Raw genomic sequence first — 27,912 nt, forward strand, 5'->3', positions numbered from 1 at the left:
AATTTTGTTTTCATTCCGTAAATTTAATTTTTGCCTTTTTTTTTTTTTTTTTTTTTTTTTTTTTTTGAAAGGGGGAAAAGCAAACTGGTCAGGGAGCAGAAACCTTTATGATGGGTTGACAATGCTGTATGTGGCAGTTGGCCTGAGGACCTTCTGATGCCAGTCCATTTGGCCCTAGAAAAGGGTCTAATCACTTTGGCAGCTCTTCTGTTTTGAGGCAGCAGGACTGCAAAATGTTTTTTACCTGCCCCCTTTCCTGGGAGCTGCAGCGTCCTTTGCTGCCAGCTCCAGCACTGTGTGCTCTCTTGTGGTGAAAGCAGAGGTGCTTTGTGATCAGTTTACTGTTACTGTTTTTATTTCTTGGTGTAAAATGAATCCACATAGGTGTCTGTAACTGTAAAGCTTTGGATGAGAAAATAGGAAGTAGCTGGAGTTCCTGGCTGTACACCACTGAGGATGCGAAGTCGGTTCTTGTGAGATCCCTCTTCCCTTTCAACCCTTAGGCAGAAATCCCATCTGCCCTTTCACAAGCTGTTTTGGTATAGAAAGGGTGGAGCAACACTGGGAAAGAAAGTGACCTTTCCCTTGTCTTGTGAAATCACTTTGTTCCTATTACACCTTTTTTTTTCCTTACTGATTTCTACCATGGTTTATAGGAGTGCCTCTTCGAAATGCCAGAGCAGCAATAGCCATTTTAAATATGGTTGCAATTTCATGCCCCCAAATTTCCTCCGTTATCTTTAATCTTTGATCATTACAGTCCCTCAATATAGCTTTTTGGGAGGCTGCAGTTTTTTATGTTACTGCTGTTTAGAATTAACTGGTCTGCTTCCTAAAAAGCCAAATGTTTAATCAATACATATCCTACTGTGTATAATAAATACATTTCTGCCATCATTTTTGAAGAGAGAATGCTTTTGCTTTGAGCCAAATAGTTTACAAAATGGCAAGGAAGGTATTTTGTTTTTGGGCTGGTTGTTTTTTTTTTTAATAGATGCTTAATGAGATAGGGCCAACCGGTTGATCAGAGCAGAGAAGTGATATTGAAATTCAGAGGTGGGATGGGGGGAGAAGTCTTTTACATGAATTAGTTAATTTTGAACATTTGTTACATTAGCATTCGCTCAACTTCAGCCCATTCATTTCTTTGGATTGCATTTGTTTGCTGGGTAATAATTTGATAATGCTGCAATAAACTAAGCATTAAGAAGTGGTTTCGTGTACTGGAGTGTGCAATACGTAGGTAAAGTTGGTGTTTGTGGCTCTTTTCCTAAACTTTGGAAGAAAAATCCCATTTTAAACTTGCAATAGCAGAGGCTGATTACTTCCCATCAACTCACTGGCTTCCAGGGCAGAATTTTCAGGCTGGTTATTGTGTGCACTGCTCTACTATAAAGTACAAGGTCTGAAAATTAAAGTTGGACCATACGAGATTTAATCTGCAATTTTATAGGTCTCTAATCCAACAGTTGTTTTGTGTTTCAAGCTCCAAGTATGTTATCAGGGTTTGGGGGAAGTTTTTATTTTTTGTTCCTTTGCGCTTGGGTTATATTTATTTATTTATTTATTTATTTGTTTGTTTGTTTGCAGTGTCTTTAAATTATATTGAGCATTACAGTCAGGAAAATATTGATGCTTTTTCTCCCCTTCCCACCCCATACTATAGATTAGAAATGGTAAACAAAGTTGTTACACACTGAAGAATAAAGACTTGGAACGTGCTTCAAAAGGAGTAATTTACTTGGAGCTGGATGTCCTATTTAATCCTGTAAGTGGAAGTATTTTCTTTTTGCTTATCACTGGTGCAAGAAAAGTGCGAATCTGAAGGATGAGGGTGCGGGTGATGCTTTTAAAACCAGGACTCAAGCCAGAAAAGTCCTGTCCCCATTGCTTCTGGTGGTGGAGGGATGTTTGATGTTGTGAGTGAAGAAGATTTGGCTATCAGAGCTGTGGCCCCTCCAGGTGGATGGGACAGAGAACGGGCATTTCTGGAGAAAGCAAATAACCACAAGCACCTTAGGAAGGAGATGCTGATTGCTGCAGCCACTGCTCCAATTGCAACAGCCAAAAAAGGGCCAGGTTCATTTTATTATACATTACTTTTAACACATACTTCTTCCCCAAAAAGCTGACCCAGGATATTCTCTTCCCAGGATGTTGACAGGTAAATTAATGAGGCATGGACACAGTGCTTCGTTTTTAGGTGGCTGAGTCAGTCTCAATCTTTCATGCCCTCCAGAGTTTTACTGAGTTAAACTCCTATTTATTAAGGCCATTGTGGGCTGTGCCACAGCTCTGCTCCTACTAAAGTGAGCCCAGCCTCGCCCAATTTGACTTGTCTGCATTTTCCTTAGCATGGAATCATAAAATGGTTTGGTTTCCAAGAGACCCTAAAGCTCATCTCATTCACCCCGGCCTACCATGGGCCAGAGGCACCTTCCCCTACACCAGGTTTGTCTGAGTCCTGTTCACCTGATTGTTTCAGGGATGGGGCATCCACCCTCTCTGGCCAATCTGTGCCAGTGCCTCACTATCCTCAGTGTAGAAAATATGTTTTAAAAGCAACTCCTATGTCACACACAGTCTGGAAAGGCTGAGAGATGCTGAAATTCCTAATCTTCCTGAGCAGTGCTGCTGCTATGAAACTGAAATAACTCCTTTAAAACTACATGGTGTTATTTTTATTGGGTTTTTTTTGTTGTTGTTGTTTTTTTTCTTTCTAGATAAAAGCAAGTATTAGAACATTCAAACCCCGAGAAAAGCGCTTTACTGAGGAGAACCGCAAATTTTCTAAAAAGGTGAAAATTGTGTCTGGGCTAAGCTTTTGCATCTGTTTCAGACAGATTTGAATTGCTGTAGCATGGTTGCAAGAACAAAACCTATTTATGCATAAAATGCTGAACACATGTAAATTCAGTGTATTTCTGTATATATTAAAAGGTTTGTTTGTGTTAACACGAAATTGCTTTCTGATCTGGCTTGCATCAGTAGTTCTGCTTTGTGCTTCAGAGTGGGGAAAATGATAGCTGTGGATTTTGCACAGTTCGCAGCACTTAAAGCTCAGTGAGAGCCTTATTCCCTTCTTCATGAAGGAAGAAACCAGGGCTAAATTCCTTATGTAAAAAAGTCCATAGGATTTTTGAACAATGGCCATTATTTTTTTTTTAATCGAGAGGCCCTGTAATAAGTTTAAAAATCCCTATTTATTTCTATGGACTAGTCCAAAACATGTAGAAAAGAGGAGCAGATTACATTCTCTCTGTCCTCTTCCTGAGACATTGGTGTATTTTAAGAATTGAATAGAGGATAGGGGTAGGTTTGTATAACAGTCTTTTTTGGTTTTTTTTTTTAGTTTTGGCATCAGTTTGTGCCTTTTTTTCTTTTTCTTTTTCTTTTTTTTTTTTTTTTTTTTGTAAGGGATGAGGGAAATCTGGAAGGTTTGGGTGTAATCAGAAAGCAGACAGGAGCTGGTGAATGTGTCTGAAATAGAGGCTTTATTTGTAATATATGTCCTAGCGTGCATTTGTAGCTTAAATTATCCCTGTTTCTGAAGCAATAGTAGGATATTAGTGTGTTTGATTAAACACCTCTTCTCCTCCCCTCCTCCCACTCAATATTTATCAGATCTTATCAAGAAATGTTGATCGTGTGAAAAAAATCACCATGGCAATATGGAATACAATACAATTCCTTTGGAGCTGCTTTCTCTGGGAGTCCACGGTAAAGAGCCTGATAGCATTTGTGGTAAGTGGATTTCTTCTTTTGTTGCATGGGGGGCTGAGTGGTCCAAGATCTGGAGTGGGGCTGAGTTAACTGAGATCTGGAGTGTTCCCGTGCCTTCCTCCCCACCAGCGCCGAGCCCAGCCTCGTTTGCTGTTGTTGCTGTTTTGTGGCTGCAGGGCAGCTTGGGCCACACAGGGCCTGATGGGGATGGAAATTAGACCTTCAAGAACAGCCTTTCCTCTAGCTTGGAGCAGAGGTATTCACCTCCTGCATGGGGCACTGAGGATGCCCATGTCCATGGTGGGTGATGCCACCATGCACAGGCTGTAACTGTGTGGCTACTCTGGAATTTTTCATTGTTTTTAATTTGAAACATGGCAGCTGGGAAAAAGAAAGGAAGGCAGGAGATGGTGGCCAAGAGGGTGATGTAGGGAGATGGTTTTGATCTCGGTGATGCAGTGAGCTAGTGGGTGTTGTCCCTTCCATCTTCCATTGCAAAGAGGCATCACTTCACTGCAGGTTATCAATTCCTGCTCTGCCTGTGTTGGCATTGCTTATTGCAGATTGCAAATTTATTCTCCTGACTGTAATAATACATTAAGAGAGAAATTAAAAAAAAAAAAAAAATGGAGAAGGCTGGTCAGCGAGTTCTACCTACTGCACTCTGCAAACAAAAGCCAAGTTCTCCACCTGCCTATCCCACTTTTCATCTCTCTCCTTTTTCCTCTTGGTAGTAAACACCCCATTTGCAGTTTTCTCATAAATCCACTCAAGCACAAAAAGATTTTGCCAGCTCTTTATTCTGCGGTGTGACATTTTCTTCATGCTTGAAATGTTTGGCATGCCATTAAAGGTTGCAAAAATCATTTTGTGGTGGTCCAGCATGCAGAAGAAAGTTTTTGAGTTGAGTGTTTATTAAGCAATACAACATTCACATCTCTAAGATCTTCTCCTGTGTTTACTGTCTGTGAATTGTAAGGTCCTTAAAGGCTTTTTTAAGGAAAACACTTCAGTTTATTTGCCACAATAGGGTAAAGTAGACAAATTGAAAGAAGCTTCAGAACAAGGACAGAGGAGCTGTCTTCACCCTGTGGGTCAGAGGGATGGCTCACACAGATGAGTAGGTAGAACGAAGAGGGTCTTTTCTCTCTGATTTTTTGTCTTCCTTCTTGAAGTTCATTCAGAAGATATTATCTTATATATATTATATATAGTTGATGGCTGGAGAGCAGAGTGGTTGGTACCTCACTGAAGCAAGAGTGGCTGGGCAAAAGAATTCTGTGATTGTGTCCAAGGGAATCAGATGCTGGGGCTGGAAAGAGAGGGTAAAATCCCAGTGTCCATGTCCTGCCATCCCTGTACATCAGGAATCTAACCACACATTTAAAAGGATTGCTCTTTTTTCACCAAAGTGCTTGTGGAGTTACAGCTGTCAAGTTCAGTTTTCCAAACCTAGGAAAAGTTTGGAAGGGATGGAGAGGCAGAAAAATAAGAAGGTGGGAAAATGGGTCTACAGAAAAAGGAATTTATTCCCACTGAAGAGGAGTATGAGCAGGTTGCAAGTTACAGGTTGATAACATCTTTACTGGATACCATAATACTCCTGGTTTCCTGAAAGGAAGTGGGTAATGGGAAAGGAATAAAAATACTCAACTCTAAGAATAATTACCACAGGCTTCTTCTACAACCCAAAATTTAAGTCTATCTGACTTTTCTTACAAGGAAATAATTCAGCTCTGGCACTAAAAATGAAATGCTAATTATATATCTCTCTCCCTCACTATTTCCAGTGTGAGTGTTCATAGTATTGAAAATATGCACACAGCACGGTAGGTGCAGCATCCCTCCCTGCCCAGGCTGTGTGGAAAATACACTCCTCATGTGCTGGTTAAAAGATGAGGTGAGGAGGGTGCACAAAGCTTCTCTGCCCATTTTTCAGCTGGGTTCATGAAACCCTCATTGGTAGCTTCAATGCCAGTTAGGCCCTCAAACTAGAAAATGCGTTTTTTCAAAAATTATTTTTCCTTACAGATGATGTCCCTCGGGCCCCTGGCAATTCCCATTTTGATCTGGTATTTCCCTTGGTTTCCCTCTACAGGTAACCCATGCCCCTTCTTCCAAGGGGGAATAAGGTGAGGGAGGAGGAGGAAGACAAGCAGACAGTGTAATCATGAGAGCCTTGTTTTCTTCAGCAATCAAACAAAACCCACTGCCAGACAGATAAAATATTTGTGAGGTTGTCAGAGGACAAGCAATAGCCAAGGACATGGAATCTTTCACCTTCCTGTTTTGGTCTTCCCATTACTGTGAGAGCTCCTGTGTATGACAAGGACATCAGATGCTTTTGGGGGTGTAAGAGAAAAAGAGGGACAGGTAAAGAGGGGGGAAACAGAGGACAGCACAGGCAGGGCACCAGGGAATGAGAAAAATGCTCTCACTCTGTTTCCTCATTTATAAGATTCATCATCCCAGGCTAAATTTCTTTATTAGGATGTAATGGTGAGAGGAGACAGTCCAAGAACATGTGAGTAGATGAATTTTTTTGTGCTATAAAAATGTAATCACATTTTTCATCAGCGTTCTGTGCTTTTAATCTGATGATTTTTCATCTGAGTTAATTGTATAGGCACAGAGGACACTGGGCTCTGCTGAAGCACACGTAAAATCAGAATTTTTTCAAGCTTAGAGGTGTAGGAAAGAGGGTTGAAAGAGAGGTGAGATGAAGAGCAGAATTTAATTTTTGGTGGTGTTTGCCCTGTGCATAAAGGGTTTGGTGGAAGTGGTGTTACACAACTAGAGAAAACATCCTGGCTCAGAGGAAAGGGTCTTCACAGTTTCCTCTCTTCACTGCTCTGGTGTGAAAAATGGTCACACATGGTTGTGTGTGCCCGGGAATATTCCCCCATGTGAAAAATGTCGCCTGTAGAATTGACAAGGTTCATATACCAAGAAACACCTTTAAGCACTTTGTGTATTCTTCTCCATCAGTTCAGGGTTTGGGGGGATTTGTAGATTTTTAAGGCCAAAAAGACCTTCAAACATTGCTTTCTGTTTAATCTTGCTGTAGTTACCTCAGTATTCAACCCAATATGTTGTGTTTTGATTGAAACATTCATCACAAAAAGGTTTTTATTTTGAAGATATCTAGACACATAGTCCACTTCATCCCTGTATGGTCCTTCTTGTGTGCCTGACACACTTCACACCTTGCCTTAGACAATTTTCTACCAGTTTGCAGTCTCAGTGTTGTAGTTCTAGCCTGTTCCTCTTCACTCTTTCCTCATCACACCTTTCCCCATTGGGACATCACTTCCACGCACAAAAAGCTGGAGTTGTGTGGTGTAATGTGCCTGGGGGAATGTCTGCTCACAATTCAGAGTACAAGTCTGATTATAACCTGTTTGTTTTTCCAACTCATGCATACAAAAACTTGATTTCTTACCTTCCTGTTGCACACTTACACCACATTTTTGAACCTTCCTTCTGTATGCAAACACTCCCTGCCTGCTCTGCTCTCCCTTTGCTGCTTGTGGAAGTGAAGTCTGTAATAACCAAACCATTCTTACTGTATTATATGTATTTTTAAAATATTTAAAAGTTAATTTTAGTCACAATGATTTTCATGAGGAATTATGCATCATTGCACATTGTGCTTTTGATTTTATACAACATAATTACACCTTCTATTGACAGTTTTCTCTGCATTAATGGTAATTATGCCATTTAATGAAATTACAGTAATTGCATTAAAAAAATCTGGTACAAATTAAAAGGATATATTGACTGGAATTTTTACTATCATATATATATATATATTTAAAGTTTGTATGATAGTTGCAAGAGATGTTGACAGGATCAGGCAAACGATGGGAAACCAGGCACCAGAGCACCTCTGGTGTGACTGGCAGTGCTGCTGCTGAATTCCTTCAGGGTCCCTGCACACTCACCCATGCCAGAATATTTCATTTTCACTGGCAGCATTTCCTGCTCTATCAGGTTTGGGCTTCTTGCTGATCCAGGCTGCTGCCAGGGTGGGGACAGGTGGGAGAGATTTTTCCAGCTCAGCCCTTGCTGGCAGCCAGAGCCAGCCACACAAGGAATGCAGCAGGCACAGGCAGTGTTTATTTATTTTGCAGTGACATTGCACCGTGTCTACTAATTATTTTATGATGGCTTAGTCCTGGGAGGAAGGGGAGGAATGTGTGGTGATGCAGCATAATGTGGGGCTTGTGGTCAAACTCACTGGAGCCATTTAATGGGGGAAAATGCTGGGAAAATGCCAGGCGTGGGGGCATTTTGGAGCACTTTGGGCTTCCCAGAAAGCTGGCTGATGCAAGAGTAAGGAGGCTCTTGGGGTTGTGGATGCAGCAGCACAACCCAAATATAAAGCTTTTGTGCTCCTTGCTGCAGAGGTGGGATTTTGTCACCCCTCTTCTCCACTGAGATCTCCAAAGCTCTTTAAACCCAGAAGGATGCCTGGTTTTTGGCACCCTTGTGCTATGGGAATTTGGAAGGCTGAGGAGCCCCAGGCTGGCTGGGTGAGGCTGCAGGGATGTGCATTGCTCTGCCAGTTTGCTTCAGGTCTAACCTGGGGCAGTAGCAGAGAGAGAGGACAGAGCCTGCAGCCTGTGAACTTGTGGGCATCTCTGCTGAGTGTGTGATTGAACACTCTGCCACTTCAGCTCCTGCTACAGGAGCTGGATCTGAGCCCAGCTAAACTCATCTCAGAGAGAAGATACCAATCATCTTATTAGACACGAACAGTTTTTGATCCCTGTTGAGCTGGGCTATATTTAAAGTGATGAACTACGGGCAAAAGGCCATTTGCTTGTTGACAGTGTCCTCTAAAATTGCTAATTGCCTATCAGTAAGAGGGAAATGTTCTTTATTCCCTCAGGAAAGATATTTGTTAACTCAAAATCTGAGCCTTCTGGAGTTTACTTGGGGTAAATCTCTCATTCTGTATGTGGACAAGTGTCTCCTGCCTGTTATGGTTTGGCTTTCCAGAGCAAAGCACAAAATGTTCCAGCCCTGTTTGTACCGAGCATAATTCAGCCCTGGACATGCCAACAATATATGGGTAAAACATCCAATTTAACTCCTGCATTGTTTTGCAACACAGTGATTTATTTTATTTTATTTCTCCTTTGATGGGAGAAGAGTTATAGATCAATAAGAGGAAATTCTTGGGATGGAAGGGAACATGAGAAATCTGTGGAGAAGAGACACCAGTAGCACCTATGTATAACACACACCTAAATAAAGCAGACTAACACCAAACCTCTCTTGCGCCTCTGGCCAACCAAGCAGAGGAGAGTGGTTTAATTTAACTGAGTATTTACCAGTAAGTGGTAATAACTCACTCTTCTATAGGGTGGGGAAGCACGATGTGCTCTCACATGAGCTCCCCTAAAACACTTCTTATTTTCCCCCTGGATTTTCTGCTAATTTTGGACAAGCAGTTCCCTGACACAAAGCATAAACCACCGTGCCATGACTACATGTGTAACTGATGAGAAGGGTATAGTCTTTTCTCCTACCCGGTTTTTTTTTTTTTTCATCCTCACAGCTGAAGACGAAATATAAATCATTGTTCCCAAACTATTTGGGAACAGCATTAAAGTAATGGTAGATTAAAATGTCTCCACATTAAAAAGCTAAATAAAATGAATAGATGTAATCCTAAAGGGAGAAGAATGAGTATTCTTCAAACACTGAATAGGGAACTTGGAAGAAGAAAAAAACTTAAAAAAGAAGGGAAAAAAGTATTAATGCAAAAGAGATGGTCTTTACATCCGCTTTACTGTGGAGCTTTTGCTAAGGGCTGTTCTCAACCCATTTGCAGCTTGTGTTTTGCTACAGTTTTAAAGAAGCAGTCGGCAAAGGAACGAAGGCAGTTTCTAAATAAGGGAGCTGTAAAGTAGCACTTCTAAAGAAATTCTTCATGTTAAGGCTAGAGCTGGTTCTGGACGAGCAGCAAGAGGCAGTTTTCAGGAATTTCACCTAGTAAGTAATTCTTTAGAGCCCCCAACATTTGTTCCCCTCTTTCCCTCTGCAAATCCCTGGCAAAGGCACATCTTTAGAATCGTTGTCTGGAACTCCAGCGACAAGGCTGGAGTGCAGAGGTGTGTGTTTTTATTTCGGGCTGTTATACCCCAGTAAAAGTATTTTCCTAATGACGGAGAAGGCGTTTACATCCTGCTTCCCCCTGGCTGCTGTGGCAGTGTCTGTGCAAACGCCCCAGCGCTGCCTGCAAAGCTGTCAGGAGCACGTTACCTGACACAAGTGGCTGCTCAGATGGGAAACAGGCTCCTCCAGACAATTAAAGGAGGTGGTTTCACCCTTTCCCCAGCGGTTTTTACATTTCCACTATTATTCTTCCCGTGGTTGAGGGGGGAAATACAAGTTAAGCTTGAGATCCCAGGCTTTGCTTTGCTGCAGCAGTTAAAATTCCTGGAATAGCAACAGTGATATTGACGATGCTGGGAGACACACAGCAAAGTAAACACATGTTATTTCCAGCTCTTTCAAAAATGCAAGAACAAACAAGGACAAAGTTAATAGGGAAATAACCACTTTGAGCCTTGACAACACAATAAACAATATTTTAAAAGCAAAGTTTGAAGCTTTGGAGTCAGGGTGAGATGGAGCTGAGCAAAGACCAGTATAAATATCCCTTTTAACTTTGAAAAAGGTGGATGGCCTTATGTTTCCAGCTCAGGAGTTTCGGGGATTTGCTTCTTACCAGTGAAATGTTCGAAAATAAAAATAAAAGCAAAACTATGTTTTGCATCTGAGGAGCCGTTTCCTCTGTGTGTGCTTAACAAAGCATTTAACCTATATAGCAACTCCCTTGATTTTGGGGTCGGGGATCTTCCTCTTAAATTATGCTGTGCTGATATTTTTGAGGCTTTCTGTGTCATGTGCTTAAAACTTGAATGCATCACATCGAAATGATTCCCTCAGCCCTGGTAATAAGAGAGACCTAAATCACTGCCTCTCACTCTTTAATTGCATTTTGTTGGGTTTAATTGATGATAAAGCCTTTTAATACCTTGGCTGTGTGTGTTAAACTCTGTGGTCCAAGTATTTGGGTAAAAGAACAGTCTTGATGTAGGATAAGCCTCGGTGCAGCTGGTCAGCAGGAATGTGTATGCAGGCTTCCAGTCGAGAATTAAGGCGAGGAGAAAGAAATTCAGCTTTGTTATAGTATGTGGATTTATCCCTAGAAGGTGTTGGTGCTAAGATAGCTAAACAGATCCGTGTATCTGTCACTCTCCTGAACCAGATTGGAAGCGTAGTTTTCATCTCTTTGGCTATTTAATGACAGCCCACAAAGCCAAGATCAAATGTGGATATGTTTTATCTAATAAAATAATAAGAAAAAAAGGCAAATGAAAAAGGGCTCTCTCTAACTAAAACCTGAACCAACTGCATCCACAAATCCTTCTGCCTGCCTTTGTGCTCAGGTTGCAACCTGTTGGAGAACTCTGCTCAGTGCTTGCATTTCCAGCTAATTTGATACCGCCTTTTATTTGTTTTATTTTACTTTTTTTTTTTTTTTCCTGGTGGCTGAAGCTTTGTCATTTGTTTCGAAGCTGTCATTTTTATTAGTCTCCCTGGCTGATCTTTTTGGGCTCTCGTCAGGTGGTGTGTGTTCTCCATTGTCTGCCTGGTCTTGGCAAGCTGTAGGTCCTTTTATTGCCATATGACGTGGGCGTGCTTGCAGCAGTAGCCTGTAATTATACCCACCACAGGTGACAGTGACAAGAGCGGTTTGGTAATAATTTTAGCTGCCTGATCTGATGTTTATGAAGAGCAAACCCTCTTTGTGGTCTGGCTGGAGTTTGCTATATTGTGTTTTACTTTTCCCTTTGATTGATGAAGCCCTTTTTAGATTTTTTTAAAAAATTTTACTTTTTTTTTTTTTCCCCTTAATATATAATGTCTTGTGTCTTTCAAAGTCCTGAAGTTTTGCAAAAGATTGTTGTTGATCTTTTGCTATTTTTTGCTTTTCCTATTTATTTTTGCATGGCTTGTATTTATTTTGCTTTGTTCAGCACAGTAAAATAATACTCTTGCCTGTTGCTGGGTTTATTTGTATATTTAACACCGCTGAACTCCTAACGCCTCGCTAGCAGATATTCTGTGTTCTCCCAACTGTGAGAGTAATCACACATTAGCATGTTTTTTTTTTTTTAACCTCTGGCTATTATTTAACTGCTTTAGGAAAGGTGAAATTCTCTCTCCAGCAAGGCAGCACTGGTTCCTTTACTCCCAACAAAATTGCAAAACTTGAATTTTGTCAAAGGTGAATTTGGCTCATGATTTCTATGATTATCTTACGAACCTCTATTCTGACTTCAGGAATTTGCCACAAAAAATTTGGACAAGGCTGATGAGCTCACTGCCTGAAAGCTGGCTTTTTTCTCGTGCTGTATTTCTCTTTGCAGTCTTAAATTCTTTAGAGGAACTTCCGATTAAAACTCTTGGGCATCTTCGGAATTTTTGATTCTTATCACAGGATTCTGACTTGTAATTCTGAATTGAATGGCAGGTTGAAAACCAAGAGAAATTTATTTGCAATAATTTGCTGTCTTATCGATCTTAAAGAGATGATTTTCCATGTCAGGATCCAGTCATTTTCATTTTCCCAATTTGCCTGGTGCTTTTTCTGAAAGTTCACTTTATTCATAGACTAGGAATTGCATAAACAAAGATGAAATTAGTATTCTGAGTTGAATGAATGTTGCATCTGCGTGAGACTCATTAAACAGGAGTGTGAGACAGAAGCTACTTACCCACCACTATTGGAAATACCAGAATTTGAGAAGCTTATTTGTAAAATTCCCGAAGTTGGCATGGATTTAGACTCTGCAAGCTGTATGGGAAAAACATACGGCTCAGCCCAAACAAACAAACAAAAAAGGCAGGAAACCCATGGCATGTAGGATGAAAAAGGTCTATATAAGGAAGCGAAAATTCAATTAAAATTAAAAATTCTTATACTTAGTGGGCTCTTCCCCCCCCCAGAGCCACAGGTGTATTGATTTTCTTTCAGTCAGCATCTGCTTGGGTTTGTCCCATTTATTCACATTGCTTTGACCTGACACCTCTTAGAAATTACTTTAAAGCACTCAGTTTTGCAGGAGAATTGTGGACATTGACTCTTATTGCCCGTGTCATTGGTGAAACACCCCTCTCAGTATTTTTTTTTCCTTTTAATTATAAAAAGGTAGATTTTTTTTTTTTTTTTTTTTACATAAATGTCAGCTTGGAGGAACACTGCATTCCCCTGAAGCTTAGAGGATGTTTTTATTCTTCCAAAATGAGGGGATAAGTAGAGACACGTCTGTAAGTGGTTTAAATCACCGTAACTCCATTAGCTTTAGCAAGCCCGTGTTATTTAACATCAGTTAAAAAATCTACATCCTCGTTTTGGGCAAAAATTCTGTGTGAATAGAAGGATCAGGTTTTCTGAGAGGAGGAAAAGCCTGTAGATGGCGATGGACCCTCAGGAATGAGCCAGCTCTGGCATTCAGGCTTTTGTCAGATTTTTCTGGCAGGTTTTCTTTCTCTTGCTTGAACTATTTTATTTTTAATTTAATTCACCCTTTCTCTCAGTGCTAATGTAACACTAGTTGCAGAAATCGTGACAACTGGAAGAAATTTCCTATTTGAAGGTAATGCAACATTTTGGTTTTATGATGGTGACAGATACACCTTGAGGGATTTCTCTTAAAACGTTCCGCTCGTCGGGCTTTTTTTTTTTTTTCCTCTTTTTTTTTCTTTTAAATAAGAAAGAATTTCCAAGTTTGAAATAAAAAGAGATTAGTAGAGAAGCTGCAGAGAAAATACACTGTTTCTAAAAGCCTGTTCTCATTGAGCTTTACTTCTCTTTATTAGAGACTAGGATGTGCTTCAACTTAGAGGTAATTCTTAAGTAACCAGAAAGTTCTTAGGTTGTTTGAGGATAGCAGGTATAGTAAAAATACCTTAAATCAGGGTATGTCCCTTCCTTTTTTTAAAATTTATTTTTATTATTCAATTGGAAATAAACCTGGAGCAGTGGGATGACTGCAAAATCCGAGAAATCTGATTTAAAAAAAAATCTTTACTATTAATTATGTATAAATTTGACTGCTTTCACAGTAAAGGTTTGCACTGCTACCGATAACATCAATAGAGTTTTGATCTCTTCCCCAACAACTTAATGAAAATTAAATCTGTTAATTGTGGCATCCACACTGTAGTCAAACTTAGCTGGTTTCTTTTGGTGTTTTTCTGTGTGGTTTTTTATTATTTTTTAAAGGTAATGCTGTGATTTTGAGAAGTGTTAATAAATATGTAAAACATGTAGTGTTTTGTACCAGTCTCATATGCTGATTTATTTTACCTTTAGCATTACCTGTGTAAAGTCAGCATGTTTACTGAGAGATGAGTGCCAAAGGTGAGCAAAAGTCTTCACTAGAACAGCTTTTAACTACTTTGCTCGCTCAGGTTCAGAACTTTCTACTTTTGTTTTGGGAGAAGTCGCTGTCTTCTGTACTTTCCTTCAGCTTTCATCTTTTAATGGAAGAGAAGAGCAGCACATCTCTGTATCAAAGCCAATTGTCAGCTTTCATTAGATGCATTCTATTGTTTGTTCAGATTAGAAATAACTGCATTACACTTTGACTTTGAAGGCTTGCTTGTTTTTAAATATACTGGGTATATGTGACCTTTTTGTCATTTGTGATGCACTTGGCTTGGCAAATTTGAGATACCCATTTCAACAGCAGCCAAACCTTTTTGTAATGCAGGTACTCCACAAAAAGGCACTTTTTGTAGGTCTAGGAAAGTAAAACAAAATCCTGCAGCTAATGAAAAGCATTAATAGCCTCATTTAAATATTTTTAGCCTTAAGGGTGCCTCAAATGCATTTCATGGAGGGGAGGGGAAGAATCCCCAGTGTTTAGGGGGCTGCAGCACCCATTTTTTAGCAGTGGGTGGGAATCCAGTGAGCTACTTTAATCCTCCTGTTATGTATTGGCCATAGGAGATGTGGCTTCTGTCAGAACATAATGGCAAGGAAGTCTAATTCCATTAAAAATTTGCACTAAGCAAATTTTCTTAAAATGTTTAGAATATTAAATGGGAAATGCATAATTGATACAGTGATATTAGCTTTTTTCTTTTTTTTTTTTTTAACTGAACATGCCCATCAGGAATGAGATGATGACTTGTTCTAGCAGTTAAGAAAACTTCCCCAGATACTTCCATGTACACATTTGGGAAAATTATTTGCAATGATATATTTCAATTTCCTTAATAAACTAGACCTGTCTTCCTAATTCCCTTTCCCTTAAGTCCCTCTGCAGGGGTTAAGAAATGAAGTATTTTGAAATTATTATCAGATAACTGTTTCTATGAAAAAAAAACCCCAACTAATCTAACCTTTTTTTTTTTTTTTTTTTTTTAGAAATAGATTTATATTTCAAAGCTGGGAAATAAACAGTGGCAGTAGAAAGGAAATATGAGATTAATAAAAATGAAGACATTTTGCAGAGCTACTCTGGATGGTTTTAATCTTGTTTTGTTTCTTTTTTTCTTTTTTTTTTTTTTTTCCCCTTCTTCTGGGAAGTAGTACTTCTGCAGCAGCGTGCATTGCAATGAAAGCAATTCCTGCTTTCTTTTTTGAAAGTTGTATGAATACTGGCAGAGCCAGTGGTCCTTTAGTGTCCAATGAGTCCTGTCTCACACACTGATACCTACAGTAAGACACACTGAGTGGCGATGAGATCAAATGCTCTGGTTAAAAAGCCTCAGGGAAGCATTATGTGTCTGAGGTCTGATCTATTGTCTGGGAGGTCGGAGAGTGTTAATGCACTCTGCAAAGATTAAACTCCCTCTCTAATTGCTCCAACACTTCCTTAAAGGATTTAAACAGTCAGGAAAGGTGATGCTCCTTGTCAATTTTTTTGTCTTCTGACAGCTGTTGAAGTTTATCTGTCTTTCCGTGGAGACCACTAGGTCATGCAAACCAAGCAGTGGCCAAAGCACAGACCCCGAATTAGGACTGAGAGCAATGAATGCTACTATTTACAACTATTTCAGCTTTTAAATACTCTGAGTCCTGAGACCAGGGTTGCTCCTACCTTGCCATGCCACTTACTTTTGGTTATAGGAGTTCCTGAAGTCCCATGAAAAGTTTACCTGCTGAATTTGATGAAAAGTCACCCTTTTAATTCGGAAGTGCTCACGTTGTTGTGGTGTCCATCCCTTATTGCTGGGCTGGTGCTTCCCCAGCACATCTCTGTGGGGCCGAGTCTGGCACTCACAGCCACAGCTTGTTCATCCCAGGGCAGTGCCACACCTCAGCTACTGCGAGACACTCTGCTATTTACCCCCAAAATTTTCCTCTCCCTCACTAAGTCCAGTTAGCATTTGAGTTCTCTTGGTCCATGAAGCCTGAAACAAAAATTTACTCTGGTAAAGCTCAAGGCGGGAAAGCTTTTTTCTGCTTCTGAACCAGAATGTCCACACTGACAAGTACCTGACCCCCGTCACTGATGTTCTGAAGCAAAATAGAAATTTTCCCAGTAGATCAGAACCACTTAAAAGAACCGGTTCATTATTTGGCAGTCTGGATTTTTGAAATAGCTTATGTTTGCGAAGGATGCTGCTTTTGCTTGGAAAGTACTTTAAGGGCAAAGGATGGGAAAAAAGGGTAAATGTTACTGAGAAAGGAGAAGCATGGCTTCACCCCAGGAGAACTTGACAGATTTGATATTTCTGCCACAAGGCCGTTGGTATCCTGATGTTCACAGTAGGGTAACATTACTGTAACAAGAATTATAATACCTAATTAATAGTACTTAATACTTAAAATACTGGAAGTTGACCCATCTTTTTCAAAATGCCCGTTCCTGTTTCGCAGACAGACGTGAGTGTGTCCTGTTTCACTGCACCTTACACAATGTGACAAGTCCTGCTGAACAGAGAGCCATCCTGTAGTTATTTTTTCTGGTGGATCAGGAGCTTTTCAATTTGATAGCGTCTGTGTTTTTGCTAGTCTTGCAGCATCTAAATGTGTTGGTTTATCGAATCCATTTCACACATAAATGTATAAATATGACCTGTATAAATATACATATATTCAAATGCTTTATGCTTTTTTTCTAGACTCTGAGCAGATGAGTAATACAGCTGTTCAAAGGAGAAAAGGATTTTTTTCTTTCTTTCTTTTTTTTTTTTTTTTTTAAAGCCCTCTTGGCTCTGAATCGGAAATTGAGGAGCAGAATTCATCAAGTGTATTCTGATCGTTCTCAGATGGGTAGTTCCTCCTTCCCTTCCTGCATAGCATGTTCCTTTGCACTGTTGCTATATTACATGAAATGTTTCATCTGTATATAAAAATTAAAAATTCAAACAAAAATCTGGCCCACATGAAGAACAGGCCCTTTGGGCATATGGTTCATTATGCATATTCGTTTAATTACTAAAACACTTGGGATGTCTCTACTGCCCTTGCTTTCAACTTGTAAAGTTGGATCTGTTCTGCAGCACAGAATATGTTGAACAGGCATGTGTCATAAAGGACTTCAGTTTTCTCCTACTTCAAACTCTATATAATGTTCTTGGCTGAATTGTTAGAATTTGCTGATTATTAGTTCAATCCGCTGCATCAAAACAGTATTTTGGGATCTCTTTTCTCTTAACACCTTCTCAAACCCCCCAAAAAAGAAAGTTTTACAGTGGTTCAGAGTTGTGTTTGGTGTTGAAGTAACGTGAGACTCAGGATTTAGATTTCAGGCACATTCCCACAAAGCACCTAAAGCTGCATGTTGAAGCTGTATAACTTTTATTAGCTAGGAAGGGATTGCTGTGATAGTGTGACTTTAATTGATTTTCAGGGCAAACAGGTGGTGATGGTTTAGGCATCCCCCAGTCTCCTGCCATTCCTAATTTGGAGTTGCACATATAATAGCTTTATTAAAATAAACAATCTTCTCGCTTTAGTTTTACCTGAACAGCTGCCTGAAATTGCGGGAGTCTTGCAATTTTTAAAAAAACATTTTTTTTTTTTTAAAGATTATTCTGTGTTTTGGAAAGCAAGATGCTACAGGTCTGCTAGTGGAAAATCTCTATTACATAGTCATGCTGTCAATATACAGGGGGTGTTTTTGTGTGTCACTGCTGTTAGCTTACAATGGTAACATATCCAGGGTATAATTACAGTGAGCCTCAGTCAGCTTCATGCATTTGTTCTGTAATGCAGCAATTTTGTCACACTGCAGATTATGAACCTGCTGCAATTGTTTAAGTGTTGTGCAGTCACACTGTTCCTGGTGTGTCAGGTGTGGGGAGGGCTGGGGTTCAGTTATGAGCTACATTTCTCCTCTTCACTGTGGGAAATCTATCCCAGGCAGATGAAGAGACTTTCTGGGCTCTGGCATGGGGCTGTGTTGGGGAATCCCAAGTCCAATTTAAGGACAGAGAATAAATAATCTGAAATTCTTTGCCTGAAAGGATATCATGTCACTGCTTTACATATGCTTTGGTGGAGGTGTTTTTAGATTTCTGGGTTTGTGGTCTGGTTTGTTGGTTTGGGATTTTTTTATTATTATTTTTTAAATTTTTTTTTGTTTCTTTGCTCTGTTTCAGTCTGGAACTGTTTTTTTAGAACTGGAGGTTTTGGAAAAGAGAGTACCAGGCAGTTTTGAACCAATGGTGTTACAATCATCTATTCCTCATTTACTGCCAGGCTCTAGAAACCTGGTTTTTGATTTTTCTCTTTTTTCCCTGTGCCATAGCTGGAGATGCCAGTGAAGTAACCTTATGTGTGATTCCCACTGAACACAGTCTAATTTAACATGTTTGCTTTGTTAGAGAGCCCTTTTTCCTTTACTTTATTCAGCTCTAATTTACACTATGAACATGAAGGAGGAGTCATTAAAGTAGTTTAAACATATCATTTAAGACTCCCATTCGTTACCAATTGGAATCCAGTTGAGAGCCCAAATTTAAGAGCACTTCCACCACCACTCCTTCCACTGCTCAACAATTACATCACCATCTGTCCCTTGCTGCTAATGTTTCTCAAAATGTTAGCAAATACATCTCCAAATAAGTGGATATTTGTCAGCTCAGCCAATGATAATTTTTTTCATTACCCTTTTAAGGTGTTTGCCCTATCCAGAATAGATAACATTTGCCTGCATTTTTGCCTTCTTTTAAATAGCACAAATGTGGGTTGTTTTTTTTTTTTTTCTGATGCTTTTTGGAAAAATTATCTGCTATAAGATCAGGCTTTTAACTTGCATGATGCCTGTCTTCCCTGCAAATAGATTGTAACTTTGTGTATGAGAATAATTCCAGAGCTGTGACCCTGCTCGTAAACAAACCAAAACATTAGAATTAAAAATGACCATTTAATTTATCTATGATATAAAACAACAGATTTTTTTTTCTTGCATGTCACCCCCCCTTTGTTTTGGGATCTTCTCCAGTCACCTTGGTATGTGACAGTAACCCCTTTAGAAACAGCATGTAGATTTATTCCCCTGGCCCATCCCCGGAAGATTACCCCAAAAGGTACAAAACTCGGGGGGGGGGTTTCTTCCCTTTTTTTTTTTTTTTTTTTTTTCTCCCCTGATTTTAAGCTTTATTGCTTGAGGGTCTTAACTGTATTTTACTTGGCACTGAAAATATAAAATACATTAGATAAAAGCATGAGGGAAAAATTAGACCAGTCAGCATGTTGGCAAACAGCTATTTCTTCAGTGTCTGCCGCCTAAAAGGATTTGAAATCTTTTACTCTAAAACTGTTGTATGTACATAAATATAGAACCCAAAACTCGTGTTGTAGCTGTTTTTATTTTAACCTCTTTGAGGGATTAGGGATAAACTAGGAACCACAAGAAAATTGGACAGGGGCCCCCACTAGACTCATGGGCATTGGCTTTGGGGGTTAAATGGACATTTTAGAGGACAGAGGTGACACCCCCAGGCATGAACCCCTTCGTGTTGGAAATTATCATCCTCACTGACCAATGTGCCAGGCAATTATTATCAAATAGCTGGAATGCAATACAGAAATCTTAACTTACACACAGACTTTACAAGTGGTAAGTTGAGTGAAATAAATTTAGACTGAGTGCCTCTTCGGTGACCTCCTCATTACGGAAATATATCCGTGGATCTTGGTTCCACTTTTCTGGGCTGGGTAACCTCATTAACATAACGAAAATAATCAGAATAAAAGAAAACTGTCACTTTTTAATTAGCTCAGTTTTGGTTTTGTTGTTATCTCTTTCTGATTCCAGGCATTGTTGTGAGTAGGGGAAAAATCCATTGAACGTGTTAATGACAACAGCAATTCAGGCTCAGAGTGGGGACATTTTGTAAGTGTTTGCAGTCTTGAGTGTAGCTTCCCAACCTTCCCTGATGGAGTTTCCGACGGCAGTGTCCCAAGAGGATGGTGGAGAACAGATTGCAATATTGTCAGCTCTTCTGATTTCTCTGCGACTTTTGCAGAACATGCTTCTTCTTAAAGCACTATTTCTTAAGAGTCCTGTGATTGCACATGAATCACAGCTTTCATTTAAAACACAAATGAGTCTCTACTTCCTACCAGCAGCAGAGAAAATGAGATCCCCCTGAAGAGTCTAAATCAGGCAATGACAAAAAAGGCCCTAACACATATTGACTTAGACAGTATGAGTTTTTTCACATGTTTTTGGGACTATTTTTGTTGGGTTTGCATCTCTTCTTTTTGTTGGGAGTGGGGAACATGTTTTTTTTTTCTTTTGCTTTTGAATATTTGGTAAAATTTTGACCGTGCTGATCAGCATTTCCCGTCCTCCACAGGCTTTATTCTTTTACTCCTTTTTCTTGTTGAATCCTCACATGTGTTGTAAATTGTCAAGCACAAATTGGGTACTTCCCAACAAGCTGGGACCCCTTTTCCCCCTTGAGCTCATCCTGGGCCATTCACCCAGCAAGATGCAGTTGGGAAGAGTTGGGATGTGGACATGGCAGCAGGACATGGCTTTGTGTCATTTAGCCTCTGCAGGGTTGGGCAAACATGGCTTGTTGTTTGTTATCCAAAGCATTATCTGAGGAAAAAATCCATTAGGTTGATGCACGTGGTAAGAAATTGTGAAAAAATATTCTTTATTTCTGCTTGGTTCTGTGCAGTCATACGTTAGGCAGACTGAGGATTTTTGGGGCACAGTTTGATTCTTTGGTTTGGCTTTTGGGATGTTTAAGTGGATTTTTTTGTGCCTTTGTTTTTGGATTCCGGTTGTGCTTACACTTGCTTCAAAGAGCGTTTTTGCCTTGTGGTACACCCTTAAAAAAATTAGTACGTTGTATGCTGGTGTGTGGAGCAATGCAGAGATAATTTGTAATGTGGCATAAATATTTAAAGCCCTGTATTCCTTCAGGTCATTTTTGATTTTGGTCGTTGCCGTTCAATACAACGCACGTTCCGCGCTGCTGTTGAGATGCTCCACGTTCTTCTGCCAGGGACACAAAAAACAAATTGAATCTAAAGTAAATAGGTTTCTGCTGCCAGTGCTGGTTTATTTAAGTATAATTTCTCTTCCTGCCACGTTCTCCATTATTGCATTGCAATGAGGGAGTGACTCTGCTCACCCTCCTTGAGCTCCGGTTTCGTGGCTGTGAAGCGCAATAAGAGCACGCTCCGAGGCGAGGGAGCATCAGGTGGATGTGGGAAGGAGAGCATCAGTCACAACGACTCTGGAATGCACTTTTGGAAGAGGATCTTTAGTGGGAAGTATATACTACATGGTTTCCTCAACCTTTTTTTGCTGTGCCTTGAGATGGGGCTGTATTAAGATAATTTCCATTCTTTTTAATGGCTATTTTTTATAATACTCTCATTATTCCATGCAAAGCCAGCCCAAGAGCACCGGCCTCATTGCTGCAGTCCCATCAGGATGGGCCCTCACCAAGCACCCTGATTTTTGTCAGTGGAAGCTCAGCACTGCTGTTTTCCTGCATCCATATTGCCCATATCTGGAAGAGATGTCTCCATATGCACAGCTATATATGCACATATGCACAAATGCACTGTTCTCTGTGAGAGCGTTCATTCTCTCTACTCTTGTACTCTCCCTGTCTAAGGGCAGGAATAAGTATCTGTCAGAAATAATTTGTTGTCGACAGGCTTATTGCCTCCAAGGGATTTGAGTGCCCTTTTGGGGAGCCAGTGTCTTATGTTACTGGCTAATATCCTGTATTTTGTTTGAAGCAGAGGGACTGAAAGCTTAGAAACCCCCCCAAAATAGAGAATTTGTCCCTGAATATTTATTCTCAAAGTTTATTTCTTCTTTTTTATAGAGTTTATCTGTGCATACATGGCAACTTGAAACTGTGCAGCCCAGAAATAAGTTAAAAATGCAGAATTTTTCTCCCCTGTAAATAAGGGGGAGCAGGTCTTTCTGTCTCAAATCCAATGCACTGATTTGGTTTAGCTTAGTTTAGTTCAAAACCAAACATGGACGTTCACAGCAGCATCAGCCCAAGCTCTTCTCCTGCCATCACGAGTTACACAGAACGTGTTTATAAATCTCAAGGAAACTTTTGATGAAGCTGTTAGAAGTTTAGAGTTCAGTTAAATTGTGGGTTTTGAAACTTGGAGCTTCAAACAATATTTTTCACAGCTCTGCTGATGAGGCATTTCATTAGCATTGGAGCTTACCCTGGCCGAGAAAATATCTTTTTACCATAGGTTCCTTGCATGCATTTAATCTCCTTTCACTTTTATTTCTTCCATCTGATGGAATGTATCACTCTCCTCCCATCACTTGGTGTTGTCCAAGAGTTATTCTGTCACACAACACAGCATCTCTCACTGCACCACAAAGGCTTGTCAGGTCAAAAAGCGCCTGTTAATTTTACACTTAGAAAAAATTTAATTACTCTGTAGAAAAATGACGCAGAAAATCCTATCTTACGCTAGGTTTCTAAGCCTCTTAAAACTGTTCTATCCCATGACTGTGGGTTTGCTGGTGACAAATGTTTTATGGGCATATTTTAGTAGACACCCGTCTAAAATCTGGTCTTAATAGTCAGATGCTAAATTGGAACCAGAGCGGCAGAAAAACCAGATTTGAAACGTGTTTCTAAGGGTTTGTTTTTACTTTCAGTTGAGACTGCCTTCTCTCATCTTTTGTACTGCTGTCAAAAGGGCCACTCTTATGGTTGTTCAAACTCCATGCTTCTTGACAGGAACAGTTGGACCCCTCTTCAATGATTTTCAGATGAAACGGCTTCCAAACCTCCAGAGCTTTAACTTGTAGTTATTAGGCCCTTTGAAATAGCAGCACATTAATCAGCTGAAATCAAGTGGTCCTTTCTCCAGGGCTGTGATATTGCTGTTGTCTTTTAGGTACAGCTCTAGTCTAAATATTAGTTTCAAGAGCTCTTTTTTTTTTTTTTTCTTTCTTTCTTTCCCTCTAGATAGATCTATACCATTCCTGCTTCTATTTTCATCATTGTTTTAGAATGCTGTGAATTAAAGTGCTCACTTCTATAATGGGCTTTTGTACTCTCAAATTGCATTAAAAGGAGTACTGTAGAAAACTCGTTGCTACTACTTTAACTCTTAGTTTAGAAATTGGCTGCTGTGCTTTTAGCTTCTCCCATGCACAGTGTGAAGCCCAGCAGAAACAGTATCAATTATGTAATGGATTGTGTCTGACAGGACTTGGTCTAACAACCAGAAACACTGAAAAAAGAAGTGGCTTGTTGAAACTGGATCGTTTGAAGCAAGGCCATGGTTTGTGTCCCTGACTTCTGTGGTACTGGGAAAGTGATTTGGGCCTGTTAATGGATTCCCTTGCTAGTTTATATATTAGGCAAAAGGCAGACTGAGGACGGCAAGAAATCAAGAAGATACTCTTCCTTGCATTAGCCATTATTTACATCAGCAGCTGAAGCATTCTTGAGTTTTGGCAAAAAAAAAATATTGATAAGAAAATAATTTAGGGAGCATAATTCAAGACCTTCTCCCAGGCATAAAGTATCACTGAGGAGAGAGTGAAAACATGCATGATTGAGGACCTTGTCATTTGGGGAGTGGGTATCGGTGTCACAGGGTGCCTGTGGTCAGTGTCAGGGAGCTGCCTGCAAGTTGATGAAGTAGGACATGGGCCTGCTTGGGATCTGCTTTGAACACTGATGCTGCAGAACTACTCAAAAGGCTGTTAGAACAACAGAAATATTTCTATTCGCTCTATAAACACACTCTGAACTTTTATTATGTACTGTATGTTCACAGCAATCATTTCCCATACCTCCGAGGCTAAATAATTTCTGAATAGCTAAATCAATTTTGTCTTGTGTCTGTGTCATGTCACAGTTATGAAAGTTCCCTGTACTGTGGCAATAGCAGCAAAGCAGCTCTTGTTAAGAGGATGTGGGAGCTCTATCAAAGCTTCGCTGTCTGAGTTATAACTCAGCAGCTGATTAACCAGGCAGCATTAGAAGGGAAGAGACAGCATGCCTCAGCTACCCATTGAGCCTACAGTGAGATTTTGTAATTAAATTTGAAGTTTTTGTTTGAGGTCTGAAACTTAATAATACACAAAATGTACTGTAAGATCTAAAATCACCAAGGTCTTGATTTCGTAGCTTGCCTGAATGACCTGTGATTGCAAGGTTGTGTTGCACTTGCAGCCGAGCAGGGTGATGTTCACATAGGATGGTGACAGATGCACTAAAATTGGGTCAAGTCCTGCTATTGAGTGAATGAAGAGAGGTTCTTCAAGAGCTTCATTGACTCCTTGTAGGACTTTGCCTGCCTGGCTGCTGGTGGGGCCTTTTTGCTGCATCAGGAGAAGGCTGAGTTTGCACGTGCCCCAGGGAGTTGGTGCAAATGCAACCCCCTTCCATGGGCTGAAGCAAATGCTTTGACCTGGAAATAGGAATTTCTATGAAAGGAATTTACATAAGGATCGGATGTATTTTTATATGTATGTCTTTTTTTTTAATCTGTGTGTACTTGAGAAAGATACCTTTGTGGAGATACATACAGTAACAGTTCCTTGTTCTTTGGAGTGGCATTTGGGGTAGGACAGAAGCTGTTATCACCTTCACTTTGTCTTAAAAGACAAGCATATATTCATCCAAAGGACTTGGAATAGCTTCAGAGGAACTTGTTCAGGTTAGAACTTTTCTTTTATGGGAGATGTTTTAGCTTGGAATATCAAAATTATTGAAGGTTTTATTAGATAAGTTATGCAAGACTCCTGTAAGACAAATCAAGTGCCAATTTTTGGCCTGGATTCATGTGTTTCTGTTGCCTCGCTTACATACTAAATGTGGCTGTGTGAATCATTATCGCTTCTAATTTTTTAGTATGTTGAAAAACAGGATCAAAAAGGAAAAAAAAAAAAAAAACAACCCAAAACCAAATCGTCTTCCACATTCCTGTGCTGCAAATCAATAGCATGGGGATTTATTATTGCCTGGATGTCAGCCCATTTCATAAATGAATATATCTTGAAGATTGCTTTACTGGCCAACAAATGCCAGAAACAAGATGACAGTCTAATTCCTTGCATAGCAACAGCTAACATGAAATAGGCACACTCCAGAAAATGTGAGTGCTGTTTGGGCAAGGTTATGGATACAGGCATTGTTTCCTGGTTTGTGTTTGGCCCATGGTAGGTATTAACTGGCCATTTGTCTGATGTCAGACAAGTCTTTTTGTTTAAAAAGTTAAAACAGCTGCTGTCTTGTGGGGGTGTAAATTCTCACACTGCTGAATGCAATGGGAAGTGTTTCTTTGGCACAGTGTGGTTACACTTTCAGGTCCATAACGCAAAATACATTGCCATAAATATCCCATTCTACAACTGCCAGCATTGTCTTTATATGTAGTATTTGGCAGGCCGAGGATGAGGGGAGGTAGAGATTTGGCTTCCTCATCACCCACAGAGTTTTTCCTTTGTTGTTGTTTGAGATGCTTTTACTGGGTCTGACTCATTTCCATTTACCTGTATTATTCTAAAAGTGTGGTTGTTGTTTCTGGTCTAACCAGCTTCTTTTGGGGGAAGAAAAATCAGAAAAATGTGTTTGTACCTTGTCTTTGAAGGAGATTGCTTAAAATAGCTTCAAGTTGCTACTAGCATTAGGCAGTTCTTCTGGAAACACTATGTATGAGTAGAAAAGGAAATGGGATCACAACATACATTTATGGCAGTTCTGGATTTAGTTTATTAACTTTGCATTGCCAACCCTTCCAAGTTTGCAGTCTGTTCAGGTGTTGTTGGTACTTGTAAGATAGGATTGCAGTTTGGCTTGATACATTCTTTTTGAAAAATCCTATGTGCTTTTTAGATCCCCATCATGTTATTTGTGTGTTTGGCTTTTCCACTTTGGCTTCTGGTTTTGCTTTAAGTGGGTTTTGTCAGATACCAGTCCAAACACACAGACTCATACTGGTTTTTAGGAAAAGTGACTCCAAAGAACCAGTGAAATCAGAACATGCTGTGCTGAAAAACAGCAAGAGTATGAGAATGGAGACTAGGCTGACTGGACCCTTTCCAAAATAATGCATCATGTGCAACCTAAACCTTGCCTCCTACAAGATGACAGTCCTTTCTCTGTGCTGCTGTGCTAAGAGTATAGGCGGATTAATGGTGAAGATGCATTTGCTGATCATTCCCTCTGCAGTGACAAGGGAGCTCCTGTTGCACAAGAGGAAAATTCTCTTCCCTAGCCTGGGAATGACCCGCTGGCAGTTAGGGTTGGATGGAGTGGAGCAGGTTTACCTCTCTAAGTGCATCTGTTGTACAGCAGCCCTAAGGACAAAAGGCTTTCAGGCTGGAGAGGTTCCAGGAAGGAGTGGAGAAAGCCTTTGGACTGACCTCATGTTCGTGGCCTTTTCCTTCCCCAGGTACAGGGGGAGGAGAAGCCAACGAGTAGCGGCCTAAGGAACTCACACAGGATAGAGGGAGCAGATTTCTGTGCCAAAATAATAACAATTTGGATGAGGTTAGCAGAGATTCAAGGAAGAATGTGCAGACAGTGACTGACAGCCTTTCTTACATGTCTCTCCTTCAACACTTTTTGTATTTTCCCAGGTATTTGTGGTCACCGTCTGGACTGTGGAGCTGTACATGGTGCCTCTGGCTCTGCTGGTGCTCTTTGCATACAATTTCTCCCTCGTCACAACAGGGAAGGTCAATAATGCCCAGGATGCCCAGGCAAGTAGAGTGGCAGTAACATTTCTGGCAGCCCCAGTTTGCCCCTGAGCGGAGAGTCAAGCTTTTTAATGGCATTGAGCTGGTTGTGTAGCACTTCTGTTTCAAAGTTACTGAAAAGAAACCTCAATTCTCTCAATTTTCATTATTCAATTAAAGCAATAAACTGTTCGGAGTAGTAGGAGAAGAATATGAGAGTGTGTAGGAGGAGGATTTCACTTACTAAATAACTACAAATGTTTTTAAGCTGAATTAAGAAAGGTTTGCCAAGCAGCAAGTTCTTAAAAGCCATTCCCCTCCTGTCATTCCACTTTGCAACACACTAATGATTCATGTTTTACAGAAGAGGAAAGTCAATAGAATACAAAAAGAGAATGTAGTCCTTTTAAAGCTTGTCCTGTGATCTGAGGTCTTAAAAAGCTTTTATTCCTCCTTCCGACATCCAGCTCTTAAAAGACAAATGGGTTTCCCCCCCCGAAATTTAGCCTTAGGTTTTTAACTTGGGAGAAAGAAAGTTTTAAATACATAAATAATCAAGAATACAGAAGTTAAAAATACAGAAATAACCAAGTGTGAAAAAGTGCTACTGTTGGGATATGAAATGTTGTTTGATGGTGGCCACTGTCTTTACTCCCATAACAATGGTAATTAGAGTTAGAAGGGAGAGTAAATTCATGAATGTCCATAATATTCTGCTTTTAAAAGTGAAATAAATACAGTAATGAAGTGGAAGTCAAAGGATAGCTTCCTTCTAACTTTTGATGATTCTTTCTAACAAACAGATGATTGACATTGGTAGCCATGAAGAATACCTTTACCTGAATGAGTCAAGTGGATTTTACACAAAGGCATTATATCCTAGAATTTAAAAAGTCAATGGTTGGTTTATTAGTTTTAGTGTGAAAATTTGCTCCTAGTTTAGTTTTCATCCACTCCCATGTGGAAAGATTCTTAGAAAACAGGAGAAGTT

General features: G+C 39.9%; 1 protein-coding gene across 1 annotated transcript in view; it reads left to right on the forward strand.

The window, feature by feature from the left end:
- MCTP2 (multiple C2 and transmembrane domain containing 2) overlaps window positions 1–27,912 on the forward strand; it is a 116,482-nt gene that overhangs the window by 68,297 nt on the left and 20,273 nt on the right. The window contains exons 16-19 of the mRNA XM_066195900.1: window positions 1,667–1,768; window positions 2,724–2,798; window positions 3,625–3,744; window positions 26,823–26,945. Of these exons, the coding sequence (XP_066051997.1) occupies window positions 1,667–1,768; window positions 2,724–2,798; window positions 3,625–3,744; window positions 26,823–26,945 (420 nt within the window). The remainder of the gene's footprint in view (window positions 1–1,666; window positions 1,769–2,723; window positions 2,799–3,624; window positions 3,745–26,822; window positions 26,946–27,912) is intronic.

Source organism: Chamaea fasciata, unplaced genomic scaffold, assembly GCF_029207755.1.
Source record: "Chamaea fasciata isolate MVZ Bird 193981 ecotype frontalis unplaced genomic scaffold, bChaFas1.0.hap1 SCAF_14, whole genome shotgun sequence".
Taxonomy (NCBI): domain Eukaryota; kingdom Metazoa; phylum Chordata; class Aves; order Passeriformes; family Sylviidae; genus Chamaea; species Chamaea fasciata.